We start from the raw sequence: 15,517 nt of genomic DNA on the forward strand, positions 1-15,517 counted from the left end.
CTCCCCCTCTCTGTCTTCCCCTCCTCTCTCCATTTCTCTCTGTCCTATCCAACAATAAGGACACCAATAGCCACAACATGTTAAACAACAAGGGCAACAAAAGGGGAAAATAAATAAATACATAAATAAATGAAAGGAGTAAGTACACACCTCAAAATTAACATCAAAATGAGACAGACACAACATCCTGTGCTCCTGACGAGACACAAAGAAAAAGACAAACAACCCTTCGGAGGCACTGCTTCCCAGACAATATCATCACTCCCATCTAATCATGGGGGAAACATCAAGAAAACCAACACTGAGGGGTGTGTCTCTGAAGCAGAATGAAAATGTGAAAGTTGGGGGGCCTGGTGGTGGTGCAACTGGTTAAGTGCACACACTCCAGTGCACAAGGACCAAGGTTCAAGCCCTGGTCCCCACTTACAGGGGGAAAGCTTCACGAGTGGTGAAGCAGGGCTGCAGGTGTCTGTCTCTCTCCCTCACTATCTCCCCCTCCTCTCTCAATTTCTCTCTGTCTCTATCCAATAAAAAAAATTAAAAAAAAAAAAAGAAAGAAAATGTGAACGTTGATAAGGACACAGAGAGGCTGGGGAGTTGCCCCAAATTAAAAGAAACTAGAAAGACAAGCAGCCATGTATGTACACTGTGTGATCCTGTATCAAAGAATGAAAAGATCTTTTGCCGTAAAAGGATATTACTAATATTCCTACTATAATCAGAGCACTCTATAGAAGAGCAAAATGCTAGAGCACAGTCATCTACCGGTGCTTAAATATCTTAAGTGTGATTACTGTGCCATAGTTCTGTAAGAAATATACCTTTGGGGGAGCTGGGCGGTAGCACAGCGGGTTAAGCGCAGGTGGCGCAAAGCACAAGGACCTGTGCAGGTATCCCGGTTCAAGCCCCCGGCTCCACACCTGCAGGGGAGTCGCTTCTCAAGCGGTGAAGCCGGTCTGCAGGTGTCTATCCTTCTCACCTCCTCTCTGTCTTCCCTTCGTCTCTCCATTTCTCTCTGTCCTATCCAACAACAATGACATCAATAACTACAACAATAAAACAACAAGGGCAACAAAAGAGAATAAAAAAATATTAAAAAAAAAAAAAAAAAAGAAATATACCTTTGGAAGCCAAGTGGTAGCTCAGTGGGCTAAGCGCACATGTCGCAAAGAACAAGGACTAGTATAAGCATCCCGGTTCGAGCCCCCCGGCTCCCCACCTGCAGGGAGGTCGCTTCACAAGCCAGTGTCTATCTTTCTCTCCCCCCTCTGTCTTCCCCTCCTCTCTCAATTTCTCTCTGTCCTATTCAAGAACAAGGACAGCAACAACAATAATAATAACAACAATGATAAACAACAAGGGCAACAAAAGGGAAAAAATCCACTCTAGCAGCAGTGGATTCGTAGTGCAGGCACCAAGCCCCAGCAATAACCCTGGAGGCAAAATAAATAAATAAATAAATAAATAAATAAATAAATAAATAGAAATGTACCTTCAACTTTTTTTTTTTTTTAAGAGTCGGGGATATGGTCTTTGCAATGTGTTCTTACTCTTTCTGAAAAAAGTTCAGAAAAAGTAATAGTGCCAAAAAAAAAAAAAAGTAATACTGCCATGTGTGCTTAACCTGCTGCACTACCGTCTGACTCCCTCTATTTACTATTTCATGAGAGTGATCTAGAACATCACTCTGGTACATTCCATACCAAGAGACTGAACTTTGGATTTCATGCTGAAGAGTTCAATCCTATATCCACTGCACCACCTTCCAAGCCATGGGTGTGAGATTATTTCCAAACAAACAAAAAAATTTAAGAAGTTAAGATTTTATCCAGAAGTCCAGTTTGTAACCAAGACACAAGTCCTCAAGGACAACTGGGATAAAGCAGCTTATCTGACGGGACCTCATTAAGGAACTGTCCCAGCAGTCCCCACCTGACCAGAGAAGCCTCAGAGGCTGAGGAAGAGATGCCAAGTCTCCTTACTCACCCAGGTACAGATGGGACTCTACTCACTAAATCACAGCCTCTTGATTCAAGGTCAAGTGCCCTCCCACGCTACCTCAAAAGGCTGGTGCGCTCATGCGTACATGTGCGTGCGTGCATGTGCGTTATATATAAAGGCTGACTGGGAAGCAGGATCCTCATTCCTCATCCCTCCCACACTGCCACTTACCAAAATGAATGACCCAACCTGACCCACAAAGAAATGGGTACCTTTCCATTTAAGGTCTGAAAATGTTCTTCCACTGGTATCAAAATGTAGGACTCAAACTGACAAGTAGACTGAACACTGCTTGAGAGACTTCCTTTGCAGGGAACTAAGACCTAAAGGGGGAGAAAAAAAAAAAAAAAAAAAGGATTGATTCATTTCCAACTTTAGCAAAACAGGATGTATCCAAGGATGCACTGTCTGGAATTCTGGAAACCTGGCAAAAAAGAACATCTGAGTGGTCACTAGCCAGAGTTAATGGAATTGGTTGTGATGGACAGACAGGAGACTGTATGGTGCAAGTAAGCCCTCTTTCAGCCCAGTCCTGCACACTGGTGGGTTTCTCTCCATACCTACTGGGTGCTCCCCACAGCTAGCCGCAGGTACCCCTGCCTATCCCTCATCAGGCTCAGGAAGGATTCCAGAGGAAGAGAAGACAGTTTGGGAAGAATAGGAGCCAGTCAGTGGTGTACACAGTAAAGCGCACACATTACCATGCTCAAGCACCTGGGTTCAAGTCCCTGGTCCCTACCTACAGAGAGGAAGCTTAACAAGAGGTGGAGCAGTGCTGTAGGTGTCTCTCCTCTGTTTTTCTGTTCCTCTTTTACTCCCTCTTATCTCTCTGCTTTTTACCCTCAATCAAAAGAGAGAAAGAAAGAAAAAAAACATGGCAGCCAAAATACAGAAGTGGAGTTGTGCAGGCACCTAACCTCATCGATAATACTGGTGGAAAACAAAAATGGAGAAGGAAAGGGAAAGGCAAAGGGAAAGGGAAGGAAGGGGATAGTGAGAACAAAAAGGGAGGGAAAGCTGGGCCCAAAAGCCAATCACTAAAAAGATTTGCTGTTCACCTTGCAGAGGCCTCTATCCAATAAATAAAGATAATAAAAAAATTAAAGAGGGGGCCGGGTGGTAGTGCAGCACATTAAATGCACATAATGTACAAGGACATTAAGGATCCCGGTTCGAGCCCCCGGCTCCCCACCTGCAGGGGAGCTGCATCACAAGTGGTGAAGCAGGTCTGTAGATGTCTTTCTTTCTCCCTCCGTCTTTTCCTCCTCTCTTGATTTCTTTCTGTCCTATCCAACAACAATGGCAGCAATAACAACAACAACAATGGCAACAAAAGGGGGAAAATAGCCTCCAGGAGCTGTGGATTCATAATGCAGGCACCAAGCCCCAGTGATAACCCTGGAGGCAAGAAAGAAATTAAAGAAGCCAGGCAGTGGTGCACCTGGTTGAGCACACATGTTACAGTGCACAAGGACCCAGATTCAAGCCCCCAATCCCTACCTGCAGGGGGAAAAACTTGACTAGCAGAGCTGCAGGTGTTTCTCTGTCTCTCTCCTTCTCTATCTCCCCCCTTTCCTCTTGATTTCTGGCTGTCTCTATTCAATAAAGATAATTTAAAAAAAATGTTTTTTTACTTAAAGAAAAAAAAAACTGAGATATGTCACACAAGTGCCAACAACTATATCTACTATAAACTATTAATCCTGCCAGTAAAAAAATAAATACATCTTTAAAAAAAAAAAAAAAGACTTATCAAAACTCTCCATAATGGCACCTAGTTAGTGATGAGAATCGATTTGCTTGGTGCTAGCTAGCAAAACAGGGTGAACAAGACAGTTCCCACAGAGCTTATCAAGAGATAACAACATCCCACAGCATAGATTTTTTTTTTTAAGCAAGAGACAGTTACATAATATCTTATCTCATATTTTAAAAATATCATAGAACAAAGACGGGAACTATTCCCTAAATTAGATCAGCCCTACCATTTAACATAGTTGCTTTACCTTTTCTTTCTTCCTTCCTTCTTCCCTTCCCTCCTTCCTTCCTTTCTCTTTCTTTCTCACTTTCTCGCTTTCTTTCTTTCTCTGTGACACCACAACTGTAATTTATATATTCAATGTTTGCCCAGAGTGTGACCCACTAGGATTCTCACTCAGCGGGATAAGCGGGATAAGCTCAGGTGGCGCAAAGCTCAAGGACCAGCATACGGACCCCGGCTCCCCACCTGCAGGGACCCCGGCTCCCCACCTGCAGGGAAGTCGCTTCACAAGCAGTGAAGCAGGTCTGCAGGTCTCTATCTTTCTCTCCCCCTCTCTGTCTTCCCCTCCTCTCTCCATTTCTCTCTGTCCTATCCAGCAACAACAATAATAATAACCACAACAATGATAAAAACAAGGGCAACAAAAAAGGAAAAGAAATAAAAATTTAAATATTTAAGGGAAAAAAAGAAACAAAAGGGTGAATATGGGATGATCTCACTCATAGGCAAAGCTGAAAAACAAGATCAGAAAGGAAAACACCAAGCAGTACTTGCATTGGAGTCGGTGTGTTGCACCAAAGTAAAAGACTCTGGGGTGTGTATGTGTGGAGGGGGGGAGGGTTGAAGTCCCGAGGGGAGGACCTAGTGGGGGTTGAACTGTTATGTGGAAATGTTACGCATGTACAAACTATTGTACTTTACTGTTGGCTGTAAACCATTAATCCCCCAATAAAGAATTTTTTTTTAAAGTGTGTATTCTACCAGGTGACCTATTTCCCAGACCCCTATTTTTTTTAAATAACAAACTTTATAAATTCTAATATCCAAAACAGAAAAACTCAAGGGAGTTCTGGAAAGAACTAACCCACTAAAACACACATCCTACCATGGGCAAGGCCCTGAGTTCAAGTCCCAGAATCACCCATCGAGCACTACAGGCAGCATGAGCCTTTCCTCCCTTTGCTTCTCTCGAAATAACGTGAGAAATATCAGTCTAAAGAGGTCACTTAGTAGTGGTGACACGCATGTGTAAGACCTTGGGTTCATTCCCTGGCACTGTGAAAGAGAGAGAGAGAAAGAAATATACACACAGAGAGAGAAAGACAGATCTCAGAAGACGTCTGAATCGCAAAACCAACCATAAACACTGAAAGGACTTCAAGAAATCAGGATTCTGCTGGCAGACGGAAGGACTGTATAAGAAAGAAAACAGGGAGTCGGGCGGTGGCGCAGCGGGTTAAGCGCATGTGGCGCAAAGCGCAGGGACCGGCGTAAGGATCCCGGTTCGAGCCCCCGGCTCCCCACCTGCAGGGGAGTTGCTTCACAGGCAGTGAAGCAGGTCTGCAGGTGTCTGTCTTTCTCTCCCCCTGTCTGTCTTCCCCTCCTCTCTCCATTTCTCTCTGTCCTATCCAACAACAACAACATCAATAACTACAACAATAAAACAACAAGAGCAACAAAAGGGAATAAATAAATAAATAAATAAATAAATAGAAACTCTGAAAGCTAACAAAGGTATATCCTTAGAAAAGAAAGAAAGAAAGAAAGACACTGTTTTCAGCCGATCTTGGATGGACCTTGAAAAAATCATGTTGAGTGAAATAAGTCAGAAACTGAAGGATGAATATGGGATGATCTCACTCTCAGGCCGAAGTTGAAAAACAAGATTAGAAAAGAAAACACAAGTTAAACCTGAAATGGAATTGGAGTATTGCACCAAAGTAAAAGACTCTGGGGTGGGTGGGTGGGGAGAATACAGGTCCATGAAAAATGATGAATGAAATAGTGGGGGTTGTATTGTTAAATGGGAATCTGGGGAATGTTATGCATGTACAAACTATTGTATTTACTGTTGAATGTAAAACATTCATTCCCCAATAAAGAAATAAATTATTTAAAAAAAAAGAAACAAAGAAAGAAAGAAACAAAGAAAGAAACAAAGAAAGAAACAAAGAAAGAAAGAGAAAGAAAGAGAGAAAGAAAGAAAACAGTTGGGAGTCAGGGGTAGCGCAGTGGGTTAAGCGCACATGGCGCAAAGCACAAGGACCGGCATAAGGTTCCTGGTTCGAGCCAACAGTTCCCCACCTGCAGGGGAGTCACTTCACAGGTGGTGAAGCAGGTCTGCAGGTGTCTGTCTTTCTCTCCCCCTCTCTGTCTTCCCCTCCTCTCTCCATTTCTCTCTGTTCTATCCAACCATGATGACTTCAATAACAACAATAATAACTACAACGACAATAAACAACAGGGTCAACAAAAGGGAAATAAGTAAATATTAATTTTTTTTTTAAAAGGAAGAAAACACTTGGTTCTTGTTTTCCGGAGGCTACTAAGAACTTCAAGACAATTTGAACTAAATTAACTCTTCCTATATGACTTTCCTTTTCCTTATATTTAATAAGAGAGAAAAAAAATTAAGAAGAGCAGGGGAAATAGAGAAGGAGACAGAGAGACCCCTGCAGACCTGCTTCACTGTTCATGAACTTTCCCCATGCAGGTGACGACTGGGAGCTTTGATATATGTCTTGTGCATAGTAACTGCACGGCTCCCCTAGTATTATATTTTTGGCCTTGTCAGCAGTCCTTGACCTATACACTTATACACCTCATGGAGAAGATCAACCTTCGAGATCGATGTACTTACAATGCCATGGGTCTGAGCAACCTTGTCACACAAGTCTGGGCGCCACTTTTGAAGAGCCAGGTAAAACGGGTTTTTCAGGAGATCTTCATCATACAGAGCCATATGGACTTCAGATGGGGCCAAGTCGATCTCCTGGAGTGAGAGAGAAAAGCAGTAAATGACCACTTTCAGGTCTACGTAACACAGAAGTTCTGATCTGGCAAGGATCCCTAACATGCAGTATAGATTAACACTCCATGGAGACACATCAAAGATGAAGAAAAGGGAAAATGGAATTACTCTCTAACTATATCCCACAGTGACAACAGTGATTTGAGAGCATCCCTGGTACAAACACTGTGATAATCTCTTTGCATCCTTCTCCCATTCATTCCAATGCCCACAATAACTACAGGTGACTAATGCTGATTACTGCTCAGAAAAGCTATAGGTATCACTAGCCCCATGTCACAGATAAAAAAATTTAAAAAAAAAAAAGACAAAGTTTAGTTAATTGCACATGACAGAGTAGTAGGACTTAAAAAAAAATTGGGGGACCAGGTGGTAGTGCAGCAGATTAAGCACACATGGCACTAAGCACAAGAACTAGCATAAGGATCCCAGTTCGAGCCCCCAGCTCCCCACATGCAGGGAGGTCACTTCACAAGAGGTGAAGCAGGTCTGCAAGTGTCTATCTTTCTATCCACCTTTCCGTCTTCCCTTCCTCTCTCCATTTCTCTCTGTCCTATCCAACAACAACAGCTATATAAAACAACAATCACAATCACAACAAGGGCAACAACAAGAGCAACAAAATGGAAAAAACAGCCTCCAGGAGTAATGGATTTGTAGTACTGGCACCGAGCCCCAGTGATAACCCTGGAGGCAATAAAAAAAAAAAAAAGCTAATTTGCTAGGACAAAGCGAAATTGGTAGAGATAAAGAGACACTTACATTCATGTTTCACCACTTGTAAAACTTCCCCATGCAAGTGGGAACTGTGGATTTAAACAAAGGTCTGTGCATGTAGTAATGTGCACATTGTGCACATTCAACTAGGTACACCGCCACGCAGCTCCCATGGAATTTATCCTAACACCCATCCTTTTAACCACTACACCCATCACGTAATCTAAGTGTACCTGACTTCTGAGTTATTTCAGGAGCCACAAGTGGGCAGAAAACATATTTCATTTTCCCCAAAGAAAATGTCCCTGTGACAGAGTCCCACAGAATCCACATCAAATTCCCTTAGCCTGTACTGACTACAGCTGTTTGGACTACTGGCCCTTCTGGGGGCCACCTGAAAGAGGCCTCTGAACTTCTGGCAACCCTTTTATGGAGAGGAATCTAGCATAAAAATGGCTGGCAAAAGAATACTGGTTTGAGCCCCCCAGCTCCCCACCTGCGGGGAGGGGGGTCACTTCACAAGCAGTGAAGCAGGTCTACAGGTTTCTATCTTTCATTCTCTCCCCCTTTCTGTCTTTCCCCTCCTCTCTATTTCTCTCCATCCTATCCAACAACAACATTAACAAGGGCAACAAAATGGAAAAAGTGGCCTCCAGGAGCAGTGGATTTGTAGTGCAAGCACCTAACCCCAGTAAAAAAAAAAAAAAAAAAAAGAGGCAAAAAAAAAAATGCTATGCACAGTCCCTTCCTCAGTCCCAGGGACAGCTCTGCCACAATTCAGGTATTTGATGTGATGAATTCAATTATAACCAAAATGCAGCAAATCCCTGCATTACGTTCCTACCAGAATAACTGACCACTGTGGTTCTGCTAGGACAGAAGTCACAGAGAAACAAAATTCTTCTTCCTTTGTGACACAGTTGGTTCAACATGGCATAACGCCAAAGTAAAGAGGCTTTGGATAAAAACCATGCAAGAAACAGGATGTGATATGATCAGATTAATACTGGGGGTAAGCTTTCTGCTCTTCCGTCAAGATGCTGGCAGAGCACCAACACCTCCATCCCCAGATGGAGGTGACAGGCAAGCTTCCATGGAAGAACTAACAGCCTGGCTGTGAGACAAGGAATGCGCACCGGAAGTAAAGAATGTACCAGAACAGTGCTGGGTGAGGTAAGGACCAGACAGAGAAGGCAGAACAAGGGAGGGCAGAGAGAATAGAAAGTAGGGAAGCATTTCTAGCAGAGACCAGAGAAATGGCAGGAGGCAGGAACAGATTCCTGTGGGCAGAGAAAACCCAGGAGTAAATGTTTGGGGGGAGAGGGGGACTAGATGAGAAGATGAATCCAGGGAAATGACAAATATCCAGACAGAGTAGGTCAGAGCACAGCAGCAAGGGAAAAGAAGGGAAGGCCCCCTGAAGGCTACATCAAAACATCAGAGTCAAATGCATAAACTGGAGTCACACAAGATTCGGCAAGTACCGCCAGTGAACGGAACAGAGCTTCCTGTTATTAAGTTCCAAGCCATCTGCTTTCCCTTGGACAGCAGTCCTCCTGGTTGCCAATGACTGAACTCTCTGTCCAGGAATAGGGATTCAAAGTGTTCTGTCCAGCACTATTCCCAATCTTCCTCTTCTAATATAATAACAGCACACAATCTGGTGCTCAAAGCCAAGTCGAACTTGTATACAAGGGAAAATGCTTACAAATAATCTAGCATGGGAGTCAGGCAGTAGCACAGCAGATTAAGCGCACGTTGCAAAGCGCAAGGACCAGCGTAAGGATACCAGTTCGAGCCCCCGGCTCCCCACCTGCAGGGGAGTTGCTTCATAAGCGGTGAAGCAGGTCTGCAGGTGTCTTTCTCTCCCCCCTTTGTCTTCTCCTTCTCTCTCTATTTCTCTCTGTCCTATCTAACAATGATGACATCAATAACAACAATAATAACTACAACAACAATGAAAAACAAGAGCAACAAAAGGGTAAATAAATAAAATAATAATCTGGCATGCTGACAAGTATAATAGCAACAATCAGTTGTTTTTTTATTATTATTAAAGTAATGTGCAAAAAAAAACTGACTGGAAAGATAAAAAAATCCTATTATAAACTACTTTGAAACAAATTCATTCTCTGGGGTCAGATAATGGTACACATGGTTGAGCACACGTTACAATGCACAAGGACCCAAGTTCAAACTCCCAGCCTTCACCTGTAGATAGGGAAGCTTCAAGAGCATTGAAGCAGTGCTTCAGGTGTTTCTTTTTTATCTGCTTCACCACTTGTGAAGCAACCCCCCTGCAGATGGGGAGCCAGCCGGGGGCCTGAACTCAAATCCTTGAGCTTAGTACTGTGCTTAACTGGGTGCACCACTGCCCAGTCCCAGTGTTTCTCTTTCTCTATTTCCCTAGTCTCTCTCAACTCCTGTCTCTATCACAACAATTTTTTAAATATTTATTTCCTTTTGTTGCCCTTGTTTTTTATTGTTGTTGGAATTATTATTGTTATTGAAGTTGTTGTTGCTGGATAGGACAGAGAGAAATGGAGAGAGGAGGGGAAGACAGAGAGGGGGAGAGAAAGACACCTGCAGACCTGCTTCACCACCTGTGAAGCGACTCCCCTGCAGGTGGGGAGCCGAGAGCTCGAACCGGGATCCTTATGCTGGTCCTTGAGCTTTGTGCCACCAGCACTTAACCTTCTGTGCTACAGCCTGACTCCCCACTATAAATAATTTTAAAAATTTCATTTGGGACCAGGGAAATAGCTCTCTTGAATAGTGCACTGCCTTGCCATGTGTGTGGCCCAGATGCAAGCCTGCTCCTCACCACCTTGCAAGAAGCTTCCTTGCTGTGGTGTCTCTCTATCTTTGCTTTTACGTCTTTCTATTATAAATATAATAAAGTTAATAATAACAATAGTAATAATAATAATAAACCACCCTCTAGCCAGGGAGGGGGCACAGTAAATGAGGCCCTGGAGGTTCCAAGTTTGAAGCCCCAAGCACTGGATGTGCCAGAGTTTTACTTTGGTTTCCTCTCTCTCAATAAATAAATGGTGGTCTGGGAAGTGGCAAAGTGGATAAAGCATTGGACTCTCAAGCATGAGGTTCGGATTTCAATCCCCGGCAGCACATGTACCAGAGTAATGTCTGGTTCTTTCTTCTTCTATCTTCATGAATAAATAAATACGTTTAAAATAAATAAATAAACAAATAAATGATGGGGCTGGACAGTACTGTACAAGTTACAATGCACAAGGACCCAGGTTCAAGCTCCTGACTCCCACTTGCAGGGAGAAAGCTTCAGGAGTGAAGGTGTTTCTGCAGGTGTTTCTCTGTTTCTCTCTCCCTAGTTATCTTTCTTCTCTCTCAATTTCTCTCTATCCTATCAAATAAATGAATGAATAAGAATTTTAAAAATATAAATTATACCCATTGACATGTAATTTTGTAAAGCAATATTCAATCACTAATAAAAAAAAATACATAAAAGGGTGGTCCGGGAGGTGGCGCAGTGGATAAAGCATCAGACTCTCAAGCATGAGGTCCTGAGTTCAATCCCCGGCAGCACATGTGCCAGAGTGATGTCTGGTTCTTTCTCTCTCTCTCCTCCTTTCTTTCTCATGAATAAATAAAATCTTAAAAAAAAAAAAAAACTTAAAAAATACATAAAAGGGCAGAGGGTAGATAGCATAATGGTTATGCAAACAGACTCTCACGTCTGAGACTCCAAAGTCCCAGGTTCAATCCCCCGTATTACCTTAACAATCCCCAGCAGCACATGTACCAGAGTGATGTCAGGTTCTTTCTCTCTCCCCATCTTTCTCATGAGTAAATAAATAAATTATGTAAAAAAAAAATACATAAATGAGATCGTTATTCAAAAAATTCACCACCATCACCCCCAATCTGGACCACAAGGCAAAAATTAACAGAAAATCCTGAACTGGTCAGAGAAAGCAAACATTCCTGAACATGAGTTATCTGAGGTTACTCTGTGCCCAGGAGAGCCAGGCGAGGCCTCAAACCAGTTACTGGACATTTCATGAAGTGGTGGTTTTGTGGTCTCCAACTGTCTTCCCGCCACAGATGAGTCTGGGTGGCCAGGGGCCATCTGGTGAAAGCGTGCAGCCTGGTTCAGCAGAATCTAGCAAAAGGAAAGCCTGCCCCACCCAGAATGGACTCTCTGCCCAACTCTGACTGCTGGGCCTGTTCAGCCCCTGACCGAACCCCCTCACCAGGACTACGTTCCAATGTATGAGTAATATTCTCCAGCTAGTTTAATTCATGATCCAGAAGGAAAAGTCAAGCAATGTTCTATTCGTCTAGTTTTAATATCAAATGGAAGCAATTTGCTGATGTAATGTATGGGATTAAAGTTGTTGGTGTCTTTCTGGGCTGTGTCGACTGTGGAGATCTGTCCTGTTTTCCTCAAAGCGTCCAGCCTGAGCCTGCATGCTGTGCTGTGCTGTGCAATACATAGATGGCAGGCAGCAAGCTGTCTATCCACTTGAACAGAATGACAGGAAGGTGTCGGGGCTTTCTGGCGCTCCCAAAGAGGGGGTCATTTATCACAGGAACTGGAATTCCACTGCATGTAGACAAGGCAGGCTGAAGAACTGGTTCTAAGTAATAGTCCTGCAGCCTGGTGCTGGCAAAATGCCCAAAGCTATGGGTGTGCTCAGAGCTGGCCAAACACAGTGACAGCTGTAATGTGTACAGTCAAGAGATAGAAAGGTATGGAAGGGGTGGGGGTAGACTGCATAATGGTTATGCAAAGAGACTCTCTTTGCACCACCAAAATGCCAGAGCTGATCAGTGCTCTGGTAAAAAAAAAAAAAAAAAAAAAAAGAAAGAAAAGAGAGGGATGGAAGGAGACAAGACTTTGGAAGAAGAAAAGTAATTGTGAAGGCGCACAACTGCCTCTCAGAAAACTACTCTAGGACTGGAGAGAGAGAGTTCATGCAGTCTGAGAAGTGGTGCACTGGATAAAGCACTGGATTCTCAAGCATGAGACTTTGATCCCTGGCATCGCATGTTGCCAGAGTAATGTTCCCTCCCTCCTTCCTACCCTCTTTCTCTCTCTACCTAACAAATCTTTAAAAAGAGAGTTGAGGGAGTCGGGCGGTAGCAAGGATTACGTGCACGTGGTGCAAAGTGCAAGGACTGGTGGAAGGATCCTGGTTCTAGCCCCCGGCTCCCCATCTGCAGGGTAGACACTTTACAGACAGTGAAGCAAGTCTGCAGGTGTCTTTCTTTTTCTCCCCCTCTCAGTCTTCCCCTCCTCTCTCCATTTCTCTCTGTCCTATCCAATAACAACAACATCCATCAATAACAGCAATAATTACAACAATGAAAAACAAGGGCAACAAAAGGGGAAATAAATAAATATAAAAAAAATAAAAGAGAGAGAGAGTTGAGCGGCCTTCTTAGTGCAGTAAGCAGCACATCAGCCTCATAAAAAAGAGAGTTGACAGGAGCAGGGCGGTGGTGCAGCCAGTTAAGAGCACATGGCAGAAAGCACACTGACTGGTTGGGCATCATGATCCTGGTTCAAGCTCCAGGCTCCCCACCTGCAGGAGGTTCACTTCACAGGCAGTGAAGCAGGTCTGTAGGTGTGTCTTTCCCTCCCCCTCTGTCTTCCCCTCCTCTCTCGATTTCTCTCTGTCCTATCCAACAACAACGATAAACAAGGGTAACAAAAGGGGAAAAAATTTTAAAAAAGAGAGAGTTGACCACATAGGGTGGCATGCTTTGCCATCTGTGTGGCCCAGGTTTGAACCCAGGCACTACATCATGGTACCAGGTGAAATTCTCCCTCTCTGTTGTGTGTGTGTCTGTGGCTCAGAATGAAAAAGAACAGAGCAAGACTGGAGTCTTTAAATCTGAATATTTTCTAGGTCTAGGATCTGTCATTACAGAGTTACAATTCTCTGGTGCTATAGAATGAACTTACTGGACACCAATGTAAGGTCAGCATTTCACAAAGGAGAAGGGAGGATGAGGAGAGAAGGAGGAGGACTCCTCTAACCCTAGACCTAGTGCAGACATTATTGCTCACTCTCTGAGCAATGCTGCCAGGCAGGATAATTTCTGAAGACAAGTCAAGATGCAAGGAGTTTACCCACAGCGTCAACTGTGAACGTAAGTCTACCCAACTTCAGAGCACTACTGACTATTCCACCAGGAGCACCACATATACCACAGCGATGCTCAGGTTCTCGCTCGTTAAAGAAATACATAAGTGACTCAGGAAATACCCCAACTAAATGGTACAGCTTTGATCTTTCCTGCCTGAGGCTCTCAGTTTGATCCCTGGCACTGCGTGTACTGCAGTGGTACTCAGGTTTCGCTCTCTTTTTCTCTCTGATGTGAAGCCCTCTCTGATGTGTAATATTTGAATAAGTAAATAAAAAAATTTTAAATAAAAATAGTTATCCTACTTCCATCGTAAATTCACCATGACCACCATCTATAGACAGCTGGATCTCACTCAAACCTGCTTATACAAATGACAACAAAGATCAAGAGTGAGGTCTGTGCCGCATTCTTCAGTGACTTCCCCTTCACACTATTACATGTATTAAATAAGTATCTATGAACTCTCAACTTCTCAGCTTGTGGCTCCCACTCCCCCACAGGACCCACTTCTGCAGCATCATTTCCTCTGCTCCCCAAAGAGATGGGTTCTCCCTCCTTCTATCCATTTTGTCCTGAAAACAACTAGCCTCCCATCAAGATTACATGAACTGACACACAAGACTCTGGACAAGCAAAGCTGAATAAACTAGACAGGGGTTGCTGTTATTTAGTTCCAAGTCCTCTGCCTTTCATTTCATTCAGTCTGTAGGTGGGTAAGACCCTCCACTACAGAGAAAGGCTAAGGTCTGAGCCCTAGCCACAAACACAGAGCATCAACTGATTAAAGGGTAGATCAGAGGGGAGTCCGGTGGTAGCGCAGTGGGTTAAGCGCAGGTGGCGCAAAGCGCAAGAACCGGCAGAAGGATTCCGGTTTGAGCCCCCAGCTCCCCACCTGCAGGAGGTTTGCTTCATGGGCGGTGAAGCAGGTCTGCAGGTGTCTATCTTTCTCTTCTCTCTGTCTTCCCCTCCTCTCTCCATTTCTCCTCTCTGTCCTATCCAACAACGACATCAATAACTACAATAAAAAAAACAAGGGCAACAAAAAAAGGGAATACTTTAAAAGTTTATTAAAAAAAAAAAAAGGGTAGACCAGAGCCCAGAAATCAGCATAATGGTTATACTAAAAGACTTTCACGACTGAGGCTCCAAAGTCCCAGGTTCAGTCCCTGGCACCAGAGCTGAGCAGTGCTCTGGTTAAAAAAGTAATAAGGAGTATGGACCGACCTGCCAATGCCCATGTTCAACGGGGAAGCAATTACAGAAGCCGGACCTTCCACGTTCTGTCTCCATATTCCCAGAAGGATAAAGAATAGGAAATCTATTGTGGCGGGGGGGAGCGGGATATGGAGTTCTGGTGGTGGGAATTGTGTGGAACTGTACCCCTCTTATCCTATGGTCTTGTCAATATCTCCATTTTATAAATTAAAAAATTAAAAAGTAGTAAGAATAAAACAACAAATAAATAAAGGGCCGACCACTGAGTGAGAATAAATCTTGGGGCTCAGTACTCTGTGCCCTAAAGGCTGCCTCAACACCAGACCGTGAGCTGAAGCTCTACCCACTAGTATCTCTAGCTCTGCTGCGCTCTGGGGCTGGTAGAAAAGCGCATCGCTCAATCAAAACACCAGCCTCTCTCCATCAAACTATAAACCTGGAAAATCCTAACTCCAGTGCCAACTATTAGTCCTTCCAGTCTAACTGGCCTCGCATTCCCTAAATGTCCTAAATACTCAATGAAGATTTTCCACCACCGCCCACCGGGCTTGCCAAGTCCCCAGCACCCCGCTGGGGGTGTGTGTGTCTGGCTCACGCACCCCAGGGTGGTCCATTCACAATGAAAAGAATTGAGATGAGCGGACCCTGAGTGC

The 15,517-nt window shown here is 43.8% G+C and overlaps 1 protein-coding gene across 4 annotated transcripts in view; it reads right to left on the minus strand.

The window, feature by feature from the left end:
* ANKRD27 (ankyrin repeat domain 27) overlaps positions 1 to 15,517 on the minus strand; it is a 64,795-nt gene that overhangs the window by 48,612 nt on the left and 666 nt on the right. For 2 of the 4 annotated variants that reach the window (XM_060185665.1, XM_060185664.1), the window contains exons 2-4: positions 14,874 to 14,967; positions 6,624 to 6,755; positions 2,214 to 2,324 (exon numbers count right to left, since the gene is read on the minus strand). In XM_060185665.1, the coding sequence (XP_060041648.1) occupies positions 2,214 to 2,324; positions 6,624 to 6,755; positions 14,874 to 14,939 (309 nt within the window). In that variant the 5' untranslated portion in view covers positions 14,940 to 14,967. Of the gene's footprint in view, positions 1 to 2,213; positions 2,325 to 6,623; positions 6,756 to 14,873; positions 14,968 to 15,517 lie in introns of those variants that run through there. The other 2 variants (XM_007539462.3, XM_060185666.1) reach the window with 2 other exon arrangements.

This window comes from Erinaceus europaeus, chromosome 2 (assembly GCF_950295315.1).
Source record: "Erinaceus europaeus chromosome 2, mEriEur2.1, whole genome shotgun sequence".
Classification (NCBI taxonomy): Eukaryota; Metazoa; Chordata; class Mammalia; order Eulipotyphla; family Erinaceidae; genus Erinaceus; species Erinaceus europaeus.